The 13,046-nt window shown below is 37.2% G+C and overlaps 1 protein-coding gene across 2 annotated transcripts in view; it reads left to right on the top strand.

The window, feature by feature from the left end:
• STK31 (serine/threonine kinase 31) overlaps positions 1–13,046 on the top strand; it is a 66,294-nt gene that overhangs the window by 18,941 nt on the left and 34,307 nt on the right. For both annotated transcript variants that reach the window (XM_006779012.2, XM_006779013.2), the window contains exons 9-13: positions 3,877–3,992; positions 6,143–6,302; positions 8,509–8,631; positions 9,698–9,877; positions 12,014–12,130. In XM_006779012.2, the coding sequence (XP_006779075.1) occupies positions 3,877–3,992; positions 6,143–6,302; positions 8,509–8,631; positions 9,698–9,877; positions 12,014–12,130 (696 nt within the window). The remainder of the gene's footprint in view (positions 1–3,876; positions 3,993–6,142; positions 6,303–8,508; positions 8,632–9,697; positions 9,878–12,013; positions 12,131–13,046) is intronic.

The raw sequence follows: 13,046 nt of genomic DNA, 5'->3' as shown, positions 1-13,046 counted from the left end.
CACCCACTGCAAACCTCGGAGAGAAAGCTGCCCTCGCGTTCCGACCGATGCCAGACAGTCCCGCTTCTCCCATTTGAGTCTGGGTCCCTAGAGACTCGCCCAGAACGGGAGCTCAGAATCTGAGACTCCCTTTCGATTGAAAACGACAACCGCGCCCGCAGCTTCCAGCCCGCTCCCTGCGTGCCTCCACACCTTTGTATTTTCTGCACTGCGCCTCCTCTGAGTCTCGTATGCTGTTCTCTTTCCTTCTAGTTGAAGAATTTCCCCTCAGCCAGTCTTCCTGTGGTTCTGGGCGATGTCCATTCTGTCTTTTAGTTGTATTTTTGAAGTGATTGTTCGAGGCAGCTAACTCTGGTGTTTACCTATGCCGCCATCTTGGTTTCTCTCTTATAACTAATTCTTTAGCTAGGGACATCCTGCTAAGGACATTTCAGAGATACAGTCTCTTTTTAGAAAATTGTTTTCTTGAGAGGTCTAGTTGACAAGGAGGTTAAACTAGTCATCTGCCTTTATTCTTTTTTCTGGGGATGTTCTTCTGTCCCCTTCCATGAAGAGAATAAGTAGATTACAAGTCACCTGCTTTATGTACTAAAGATATGAAACGTTTCCTTCAACCCCAGGAAGTTCCTTGGTGCCTCTTTCCAGCCTATCCTCCATTCTACCCAGGGCAACCAGTGTTGTGATTTATATCATCGTAGTATAGTTTTCCTGGTCCTGTACTCAATATAAAGAGAATCCTCTGATACATGACTGTTGTGTCTCGCTTCATTCACTTAATGTCTGTGAGATTTATCTACGTTGTATGTATCAGAAGTTAGTTCATTTTTATTGCTGAGTAGTGTTCCATTGTGAAAGTGTACCACAGTATGTTTACCCATTCTTTTGTTGATTGGCATTTAGGTAGTTTCTACTTTTTGGCCATTATGAATAAAACAGTGGATATTCTTGTACAAGTCCTTCAGTGGACATATGATTTTACATATCCTGGATTATAGAAATTTTTTCCTCAGCTATACTCAGTCTATTGGTAAGCCTGTTAAAATATTAGCTCATTTCTGCTATAGTGTTTTTGATCTCTGACATTTCTTAGAATTTTCTTCTCTCTGCTTGCATTGCTTATCTGTTCTGGCATGCTGTCTGCCTTACCCATTAAGTCTTTACCGTGTTTATCATATGTTTTAAATTCCTGGTCTGATTCTTACGTTTGCTTTGTCTTTTCCAGCTGAGTTTTTTGTCTTTAAATGTCTTGTGATTTTTTCTTGATAGCTGGGCATGATGTACTAGGTAAAAGGAACCATTATAACTAGGCTTTTAGTAATGTGGTGATACGGTATGAAGGGAAGAGAAGTGTTTTATAGTCCTAAACGACTGAGAAGATTTCAGTCTTTTAATTAGCCTGTGCCTCTGGACTGCGAACTTCACACATGCTTCTCATTCCCATCCAAACCCTTTTAAGTAGGACAGATGGCTAAAGTGGGAGTTGGTTATTTCCCTTTCCCCAGGTTAGTTAGGCCCTGTTTAAATAAGTTTTCCCTGAGGGCAGATCTTGTTAAGAATTACAGAAAGGTCTAGCATATTTCAAAATGGTTTCTTTTCTCCTCCCCTTGCTGGAAGCTTGAGGGGATTTTTCTCTCTTATTTATGGTGAGAATTTGGTAGAGACTCAGGATGTAAAACTGATCAAAATAGGCTTCCTGAGGAGTGAATCCCCCTGGAGTATTTAATTCTCAGAGTAGTTCACACCAGAGTTGTTCACATCAGAGTAGTCCCCCCCACCCCCGCCACACACAATTTGACAGTTTCAGTTGAGTTGCCCCAGCACTGGAACTCAGAGGGAGTGAGTCTCAGTAAGTCCATATGAGGGCCCTTTAAGAGGACTCCAGTAGCTCTCTGTCTCCCTCAGCTTCAATTCCACTGCTTTTTACAGTCAGAAGTTATGGGGACTTTTCTTCCTGGCACAGAAACCCTGGGTTGGGGGGCCTGGTGTGGGACTAGTTCTTATCTACATGTAATTCATTAGCAGTTTGCATTAACTATAAGCTTTCATAGAGTCTCTGGAAAGCATTAAACACATTTTCAAAGATTGACAACTTTTTATTTTCTCCCTCCCACTTTTTAGATTTGTGTAATTTAATTATTCTAACAATCACAGTGGATAGAAACAGAGTTAAGAACTAACATCACTGTTTTCTCTCTCTCTTAAACAAATATTTTAAATTGATTTTTAGAGAGAAAGGGAGAGGGAAAAATATCAATGTGAGAGTGCAACATCAATCAGCTGCCTCCTGCACACCTCCTACTTGGGATTGAGCCCAAAATCTGGGCATGTGTCCTGACTGGAATTGAACCAGCAACCTTTTGATGCATGGCATGATATCCAACCAACTGAGCCATATCGGCCAGGGCTGGCACTCTGTGTTTATTTAACTGAAAGAATGTGAGGACTGGAGAGCATGTTTAAATATTGAATAGATGTTCTATGTTTATATAATACTTAGTTTGTGTTAGTGTTTGAATAAAATTACCAGGTCTTTATCCATATTACAGCTCTATATATTATGGATAATCATGGTAGACATATCTTTGAGATACCACTTAGAATCAGGGAGTTTAATCTAGCTTGGGTCTGGGAAATGGTATTTTTGGTTTTTTAGTAATGCAGAATGACATAAGACTTTTGAGAAAAGAAATTGTCATTGATAATCATTTTGTTTCTAGGATGATCTTTCATTTATCTTTTTAAAATGTAAGTATTAAGGCATATAGTGTGTGAAATTTTGTTTCTATTTGGCTTCTGACATACAGTCAAAACTTGGTTCTAGAACAGGGGTGGGCAAACTTTTTGACTCGAGGGCCACAATGGGTTCTTAAACTGGACCAGAGGGCCGGAACCAAAGCATGGATGGAGTGTTTGTGTGAACTAATATAAATTCAAAGTAAACATCATTACATAAAAGGGTACGGTCTTTTTTTTTTTTTTTTTTAGTTTTATTCATTTCAAATGGGCTGGATCCGGCCCGCGGGCCGTAGTTTGCCCACGGCTGTTCTAGAATGTCTCTATCTCAAGCAATTTGGTTCTCGACCAAGTTGTTCATGGAAAAAAATGACTTGGTTTTCAAACACAACTTTAGTTTTCGAGCCACAACCTTTTCTTGCTGGTTCCTCAGCATGACAAAAAGCATCTCTCAGACCACAAAGGAGAGAATTTTGTTGCTTGTGAAATAAATGATTAGCACAATTTTAAAACATAAAGAGGCCATCAAAAGTGCTAATTTTGCTAAGGGTAGGAGTGTTCACAAAGCAACAATCACAGGCAATTGAAGAGATAGAAACATTGTTGTTGATTTGGATAAATGCAAAGCAGTTGGCCAGTGATAGCATTTCAGAGGCAATGATATGTGAAAAAGTGAAGATTCTGTATACTCACCTCCTAAAAGATACCCCTGGAACAAGTGCTGAAAGTGATTCATTTAAAGCTGATAGGGGGTGGTCCACTAAATTTAAGAAAAGAAGTGTTTATTAGACATGTAAGATTAAAACGGAATCATTTATGGGTCTGGAATGGATTAATTTATATTATTTCTAATGGGAAAAATTGATTCGGTTTTGGAACAAATCACTTCTTGAACAGCCTTCCAGAAAGAATTAAGTTTGAGAACCGAAGTTCCACTGTATGAGTCTAGTCTATATGAAGGCAGAAGACTGGAATAGATTATATTTTTCAGATCCCAACTAGTAAAAAACTCATTGTTTATTACCCTGTGGCCTAACGTTTCTTAACCTTTAAAATTTTAATTATTTCTAAAAATCATTTAAATAACAGTAAAAATAGTTTCCTATTTTGATCTCAATAGGATATGCTTGTTCTTTGTTTCAGCAAGAGAAAACAACCATCATGGATTTAACTAAACATTTAAAAAGCACTCTGAAGACTCATGTAGGTTCCAGAATGAAAAATCTAGCAGCTAAGGTTGAAAGATTGAAAGAAATTAGGTAGGTAAGAGCATATTTTTGAGAAGGATAATTTAAAATAATTGTTAATTAGTTGGTGCTCTGTATGCCCACCATTTTTGCTTTGAAATTTAACTTTGTATTTTTATAACTTTAAAGAGAGAAACTAAAAATAGTTACTCCTGATTAAACAAATTTTGTAGTGTTACATTGTTAATAGAAGGAGTTATATTGTCCTAGTCATCTGTGAGAGTGAAATTAAAAGTTTAACACATGGAGAACTACTACCTCCAGTTTTTTTGCTTGATGTTACTTTCAGGCCTATACTGAAGCTAAAGATTTCAGTAATCTAAATTAACTAGAGGCCTGGTGCACGAAATTTGTGCACAAGGGCAGGGGTACCCTCAGCCCAGCCTGTACCCTCTCCAATCTGGGATCCCTTGGGGGATGTCTGACTGCTGGTTTAGGCCCGATCCTCACAATCCTGGACCGCTTGCCTGCCAGCCTGCCTGGTTGCCCCTAACTGCCTCCCCCTCCCCACTGCCTGGTCACCCCACGCAGCCTGCTTGTTCAGTTGTTTGGTCGTCCCTCACTAACCTCCCTGCCTGCCTGGTTGCCCCATGTAGCCTGCTTGTTCAGTTGTTTGGTTGTCCCTCACAAACCCCCCTGCCGGCTTGGTGGTAGGCAGCCATCTTGTGAGGATGTGAGGGTTATTTTGCATATTACCTCTTTATTATATAGGATTATACTCTAAGGAAAGAAAAAAGTGGTCATCATGGAGTCAAAAGAAAAGAAATGGATTAGCAAGTCTCGTACAGAGTTTATTTAGCATTTCTCAGACTTTGTGAATTGTGTAGGTATTTTATCTAATAGAGGATTGCTTTATTTCTGGTTAGGAATAATTTGTTACACTTTTCTGGAATGTGGAAAAAATAGTTCTCAAAATAACCTACTTCCCTTTCATGCTATGGTACACATCGAACTTAAACCAGTAATTCATTTTCTCATGTACTTTGAAACACTAAGAAGTTGCCCTGAATGAATGCTGCATGTTGGTTGTATGTCCAGTGAAAACATTCTCCATTATAAATCCATAAATTGGCATCCTATATAATAAAAGCCTAATATGTTACATGTCCAGTTGTCTGGTCATCTGTTCAACCAAAGTGTAATATGCTAATGATATGCTAAGGCCACTCAACTGCTCGCTATGACATTCACTGACCACCAGGGGCAGACAGTCAACCAGTCGACCAGTTGCTATGACATATACTGACCACCAGGGAGCAGATGCTCCAACTGGTAGGTTAGTTTGCTGCTGGGATCTGGCCAATCAGGACTGAGTGAGACGGGCTGGACACACCCTGGAGTCCTCCCATGGTCCTTCCCTGGCTGGCCAACCTCTCGCGTCCCTCCCCGGCCCCGATCGTGCATCAGTGGGGTCCCTTGGCCTGACCTGCACCCTCTCACAATCCAGGCGGAGGGACCCACCCCCTGAGTGCATGAATTTTGTGCACCGGGCCTCTAGTCTAGTTTATAGTTTGAGTATTTTGGTCCCTGTGGCTAATCAACCTTTGACATACCTTGAAAAATTAAGTGGCTACATTGCAAAGATGTGAAACAGACTTCAGACCAAAACAATCCAATATATTTCTATATTTGAAGACATAATGTGCTACTTGAATGGTGGCAGTCTAGCTGGAAGCTAGAAAAAAGAATATGAATGGACCTTGTTAGTTTTGATAGTTGACTTCCCTTTCTGATTGCCTTTCCTTTTTACATTTCTTTTTAAAAGTCTACAAATGTTGGTCTGCTTATTTAGGGTATAAGAGCAGTGTGCTTGTAGTCTTGGTAATTTAAGTCTAAAATTTGTAAGAATATATTTACAAATCTAATTGTTGACAAGAATTGAAGGTCCATTTGATATAATTTAAATTCTGCAGACTTGAAGTTGTCCTTTTATATAAAGTTTTAAAAAGATACTTAATTTTTTTTAGTCATATATATTTTTTAATTAAAAGTTTCTACCAAAGTTATTTATGGTTTTATAGAAAGTTTAAAAAAGTACCTCTTTATAGCCAATTTTATAAATGGTAACTTTAGACCATAGTATTTAAGCCCAACTTTTTCTCATACCAACTTAAAAATTTTTACTATCTTTTCCTTTTTCTTTTTTTTTTTTAAACATATAGACGTGTTAATATCAATGTTCGTTTGGGAAATGACCTTTCAGATGCTATACAAATGTTGGATGAAGAGTGCTTTACTACCCCAGTTTCTTTGAATGAATTAGAGATAATTTGGGCAGAATACAATCTCGCTCAGGAGAAGATTAAAACTTGTCAAAATGTGGTGGGTGAAGAATTTCTATTATGATTTTTTTGTGTGTTTAATATAAGGAGATACCTTTTGAGAAAACAGGACTGCAGATACTGTAATGATACTTTGCATGAAATTTTAGTTTTTACAGTGTCTTTATCATTATTTGATTCCTTTTATTGCTTATAAGAAAGGTAGGGAATAGTGGTTGTAGATAAAGGGTTAACAAAATCTTTTCCACTTTTGCATGAGAATTTGATCTTTGGTTAGTTCCCTTGGTAATGTGATAACATATTTTTGTCATGTTACTAGGCAACATTGTTTAGGAAAATAAAACCCCTGATTGGTAAATTGTATCTGGACAGGGAGGAGCTATAGACTACAAGTACTGGTGGAACTCTTGCAACTGAGCATACCTACCTGAGGGACCCTGGACGCTATGCCTGTAAGAGATAGTAGTTGTTGAGGGGCAGGAGACTAAGTCAGTGTGGCTACCACACCTGCTACCAAGGATCTTGTCTTTTGGTCTGGGGTGTGTTTTATGCTTCAGCTTTGGACTCTGCCTTACTATTTTTTTTTATTTTTATTTTTTAAATATATTTTATTGATTTTTTACAGAGAAGAAGGGAGAGAGATAGAGAGGTAGAAACATCGATGAGAGAGAGACATCGATCAGCTGCCTCCTGCACATCTCCTACTGGGGATGTGCCCGCAACCCAGGTATGCCCGCAACCGAGGTACATGCCCTTGACCGGAATCGAACCTGGGACCTTTCAGTCCGCAGGTCGATGCTCTTTCCACTGAGCCAAACCGGTTTCGGCTCTGCCTTACTATTAAATGCTATTTAAACCACCCCAAGAGAGGTGGTTATTTGTGGTGAGAGGAGAGATATATGAAGAATGTAATATTTCACATGAATTCTTTATTAGTATAGGTACAAGTATATTTATTTCCTCTTCCAATTTTCTTTATTATATTGAGCTGCTGGGCAGAACTTGTTTTTTTTTTTATATAAAGATATTTGGCACAACAGTCATTGTTTGCCTTAGTACTTAGGAGTTCTACGCTTGTGTTTGGAACTGTCCACTTTTAAGTGTTGGTGGTTTCTGCCTCTGAGGAATATTCTCTGAAAGTCTTATTCCCTATTCATACTTAGGTTGGTCAGTTGGCAACTGACTCTGAATGAGCAGAGTGAACAGGATAACTAGGCCTCTGGAAATGTCAGAGAAAGGTTAGATTTGGGTTATTTTACATATTAGACCCTAACTGGTCACTTCTGATTATGGAAGGAAGAAAGTGACAGAAGTAATAATTTTTGAATTTCAGTGAAGCACTGGCAATGCTATAGGTACTTTATAAACTTTTCCTTACACTAAATTTTTTCCTCTTTTTTATTAAATTTACTGGGGTGACATTAGTTAATAAAATCATATAGCTTTCAGGTGTACAGTTGTATAATACAGTCCATCATCTGTATGTTGTATGTTCACCACCCCAAGTCAAGTCTGCGTCCATTGAGGGTAGGATGGGAATAGGGGGAGAAAGTGTGTAATTAATAATAGGAACTTGAATATTTTTCCTAAGGAAACAAAAATTGCATTGTTGCAGAAATAATGGGAAAAAAATAAAGATTAGCAGAGCAGGATTGTTGAATTTAAATGTCTTATTTTTAATTAAGAGAAAGAAAGCTCCTTGTCAGTTTGTTGATCTAGGGCAGGGGTGGGAACGTCCTGCCCAAGGGCCATATGAAGCATTAGGGGTGAAGCATTTTAATAAAATGAAGCATTTTAATAAAATGTTTGACCAAATATAGTAGGCTAATTTTTAAGTTGACGATTTTTTATGGCTATTTGATTTATAAATATCAAAATGGCTCTTGGTAGAAAAAAGGTTCCATCCCTGATCTAAGGAGAGGTGTTTGTCTTATTTGCTACTGTGTTTGGAGAATGTAATTTAAATTTTACTGTTTTGAAGAGATCAATCAAAAAAATTTTTTTCATTTGATTTCAGAGAGAGGAAGGGAAAGGGGGGGAGAGATAGAAACATCAGTGATGAGAGGGAATCATTGATCAGCTGCCCCCTTCTGGGGGTCAATCTTGCAACCCAGCCATGTGCCCTGCCCACAACCACTGGAGCCACACCAGCTGGGCTAAAGATCAATATTTTAATATAAGTCAATGTATAAAAAAACACTGGATGTATTTATTAATGATGGTTATTCTTTTTTCTCTTCCTTCAGAATGAAGGGGATATTTTGATTGCCAGAAGAAATGAAGTGCAACAGAAACTGTGCACGGCAGTAGAAGTTTTTATTTTGGAAGTAGATGAGTTACCTCTTACTAAACGTTTGAAAACATTGCAGGTTGGAATTTAAAAAGATACATAGCATTAAATACACATTTATCATTTGAGATATGAAATTGGCATTTACCTGGAGACTTCAGATAGTACTAAGGGTTGCAAAAGTTTTTCTTCTCTTCTTTGATTCTATTTTCTTCTTAATGGAATTACAATTACATATGAATGGCCCTAACCGGTTTGGCTCAGTGGATAGAGCGTCGGTCTGCAGACTGAAGGGTCCCAGGTTTGATTCTGGTCAAGGACGCATGCCGGGGTTGTAGGCTTGATCCTCAGTAGGGGGTGTGCAGGAGACAGCCAATCAGTGGTTCTCTCTCATCACCGATATTTCTCTATCTCCCTCTCCCTTCCTCTTGAAAATCAATAAAAACATTAAAAAAATTTCGTATGAATGTATTTAATATGTTTATGTATATATGTGTATCTGTTCTGCATGTGAAGAAAGTTCTCTTTTCTCACAGGTGGTACAGTCCTCTCCCACTTGCACAGATTGTATTCACTTAGTGCTATTCTCTGTCTTCCCAAGGCTTTCTCAGAGTTTGACGATGGAAATTTCAGGCTCTATTAAGTTTTTTCATGACTCTGTGACATTTCTAGAGTTTGATTCCTCGAGAGAGCCAGCAGGCTCTCTTGTTTCTTCCAGTCCTTTTAAAAATGCTTTAAGTACACATACATGTTTGGTGTCTTTCCTTAATTGGAATTATTTGTATATTTTGATGTGTAGTTTATTTTTATTAGGTAGTAGGTCTTGAAAACTTCTGTGTTAGGATAAAACAGTAGTGATTCTAATTTAAAGCCAGAGAAAAGTGGGGGCTTTCTTCTTAATAGCAAGCCTAAGATTATAAAGCTTTCTATATGTAACCGTAATTCACTTAGTAAACTTTCACTGTTAGAGTCCAAACAAGTCAGCTTCTTAGTAGTTGTGTGCTTTCATGTCTGTCTAATTGTTTTGTTCTATTTATAAAATTCTCAAGGGTAGAGAGTCCACATACTACATTTCTGTCTTTCAGGTTCTAATACAGTGCTTTAATCCTAGTAGGAAGTTAATAAACAGAAATATATCTCTGCAGGATTTGTCAACCTCTTTAGAAGCAGTATATGGACAGGCCAACGAAGGAACAAACTCTGAAGAAATACTTAAGAAATTTTATGACTGGAAGTGTGATAAAAGGGAGGAGCTCACCAGTGTTAGGAGTGAAACAGAAGTTTCTCTACAATGTCTTGTAGCGTGGTTCCAGAGCACCTTAAAGGTAATAAGAGCTCCTGCCCAGTGGCACAAACGAGGGAATTTAAAAGAAAAATTTCCAAATGTAATTTACCTCTTTTCTGAGAATGAGGGGTGCGGACAGGATGAGAATGAATATGAATGAGAATGTGTGTGCTGGGATGGAGGAGTGAGGAATGTACAATATTTGTAGTCTGTTTAGGACCTATATAAAAACAACTTCAAGCTATAGGTGTAAGATAATATTACTGTTTATTACAAGTAGTGTGTATTTTGCAGCTATAGTGTGGAGATAAGGGTATGTAAAAATACATGTGATTTAGAGGATAGTACAGCTTTTCTTTTTTTAGCAAGATGAATTTTAACATTAGTTGGTTAACCGGTGATGCTTAAAATAATATGCTAATTCATGTTGTTTAAATCTTTTGAGTTTTAGATATCTTTAAGATCACTAAATTAAATAGAGACTCTTAGTCTTAGTTGATAAAGGGTGTCCCAAAATTAACGCAAGAAATAATTTTGATAGAAAACACAGGTTTATAATTAAAAATTGTAAATTTTTTATTGATTCATAAAGTATACAGTATAGGGTTATGTATGGAATAGCACATCGGGTTAATGGATTATCATGTCGCAATAGCGAGCACCATTAATTGTTATCGCCTGAGCAGCCTCATTTTCGAAGAATGGTCCTATGATGCCTCCAGCCCAAAATCCGCACCAAAGAGTGACACGTTGTGGATGGCTTGGTTAATCGACAAAATTGTCGCATTTTGGGGTTCAGAAAATCCACGAGTGATTGTTGAGAAACAAATGCAGCCACAACACCTCACTGCCCAGCACATGCCCTCACCCCCTACTGTCTATGTGCATGCATAAAAGTGCTTTGGCTGATCTCTTACCCCCCCCCCCCACCCCTCACCTCTTCTCTCTGAGGTTTGACGGTCTGTTCGATGTTTCTATGCCCCTGAATCTATTTTTGTTCATCAGTTTATGTTCATAATAGTCCACAAATGAGATCATGTGATATTTAATCTTTCTCCAACTGGCTTATTTCACTTAGCATAATGCTCTCCAGGTCCATCCATGCTGTTGCAAATGATAAGAGTTCCTTCTTTTTTACAGCAGCATAGTATTCCATTATGTAGATGTACCACAGGTTTTTAATCTATTCATCTGCTGGTGGGCACTTAGGATGTTTCCTTTTTGGTATTTTCTTATGGATAATTAATTTAAGTAAATTATTGCTTTATTCTCTTTTGTTATTGATCACAATTATCTTTCTGTTTAGGTTTATTATTCGTTATCTTTTTCTTTCATTTCCATAGTCTGATTATTTGAAACCAAAGTCACCATTTGTGATCTTTAGTTCTATATTATAATTTAGGCCTCTGATTTTATTCTATTTAATATTTTACTATTCAGTTTATTTCCTGATAGAAAATACCTTTGTTTTTCTAATGAATGGGACCATTTGAGTTTAGTCTATAACTTTTAGTTTCCAGATTCCTAAATACCAGTTATAATCATATTCCTTACTTGTTCAAGACCTAACATTGCCTGCCTAATACTTTCAGATTTAATGTTGCCACCTGTACATTCAAGGTTTTTTTAACCAGTTTTAGTAAGACTAACTCTCACTATTCCCCAAACATCTCGGTCTTGTCTGTCCCCCCCCCCCCCCTTTATACTTTTCCTCTGTATTCTCTTACCTCTGTTAACCACTAACTATAAAAAATCTGTTGTTGTTTTTTTAGGTGTGTGATGCATCTGAACGCCCCCATGCATAAGTTATATGAGGGTAGTACTTTCTTTCTGTGTATCCTTATTTCTCCCACATTGCTCAGTGACTAGGCCAGCGGTTCTCAACCTGTGGGTCGTGACCCCTTTGGCGGTCTAACGACCCTTTCACAGGGGTTGCCTAAGACCATCCTGCATATCAGATACTTACATTACGATTCATAATAGTAGCAACATTACAGTTATGAAGTAGCAATGAAAATAATTTTATGGTTGGGTCACAACATGAGGAACTGTATTTAAAGGGCCAGAAGGTTGAGAACCACTGGACTAGTCTAATGCTCTGCTCCAGTTAAAAGGATACAATACTTACTGAAATAATTAAATGAGATATTTCATGCTTTTATTTTTTATAAATGAGGCTTTTGATCTATCGGTGGAAGAATCACTGACTTCTGAAGACACAATTGATAATATTGATGAAATCCTAGAGAAGGCTGAGTCAAGTGTCTGCAAAGAGCTGGAGATATCTTTGATTGTGAGTATTGATATTTATTATTGCTTCCTTTGAAGCAATATGGTTTGTTTCTCTTGCTGGTTAGAAAGTATCAAGACTGGTCTTTGCTCTTATAGGCTTGATTGTAAGAGTAAAACACTGTCAAGTTCTAATCCAAATACAAAGCAAAATCTCATTCTTCCCCAGGCATTTTATTTTCATTTTTAATAGGACATTTAACATTAAAAATAAAATGTAATGTTTAATTCTAGGAAATCTAAGTGTGACCACTTTCTGAAGCATTTGATTCTTTAGTCCATCATACTCAGTGACTGAAATAAAAGACTCTTAGAATTTGTGAAAACTTGAAATAAATCTGTGAGAGCTTTGGAAGCAGATACACACGGTTGATTAATAGCTCCATTTCTCTATTGTGTATATTCTCTGTTGTTGTGTCAAGTTAAAAATTAGTGTAACTCCTCAAAAGAATATTTTTTAATGTAAATATTGTTCACTAGGATTCTTTCCCAGTTTTTCAGCTGTTTACCAAAGTCTCAGTAATGTTCTTCATTTTACTTATTTCTTTTTACCATTTATGATTTTATTTAGATTAGTATTAAAATATATACTTAACTGTATTCTCTTTTGTCAGATAGTCCTCATTTAGATGGCTTTGTTAGACTTGACTTTAGAAATGGTTGTTAATAGATGATTTCTAAAAATAGCTTTGTGTTAAAGTTCTATATATTGTGTAGTTCCTACACTTAGCATTGTAGTATCCCTGATTTCCTTTAATGTTCCTCTACTCCAGACAGCTGTAAGAATAAATATGTAATGGGAATAAAATTCCCATATATACATCTTTGACATCATTCTTTTTTTAATTTTTATTGTTTTATTGCTTAAAGTATTACAAAGAGTATTACATATGTCTCCTTTTTTCCCCTGCCCATGACAG

This window comes from Myotis davidii, unplaced genomic scaffold (genome assembly GCF_000327345.1).
Source record: "Myotis davidii unplaced genomic scaffold, ASM32734v1 scaffold168, whole genome shotgun sequence".
NCBI classification, from domain to species: Eukaryota; Metazoa; Chordata; class Mammalia; order Chiroptera; family Vespertilionidae; genus Myotis; species Myotis davidii.
This window is presented reverse-complemented; position numbering and strand designations above follow the sequence as displayed.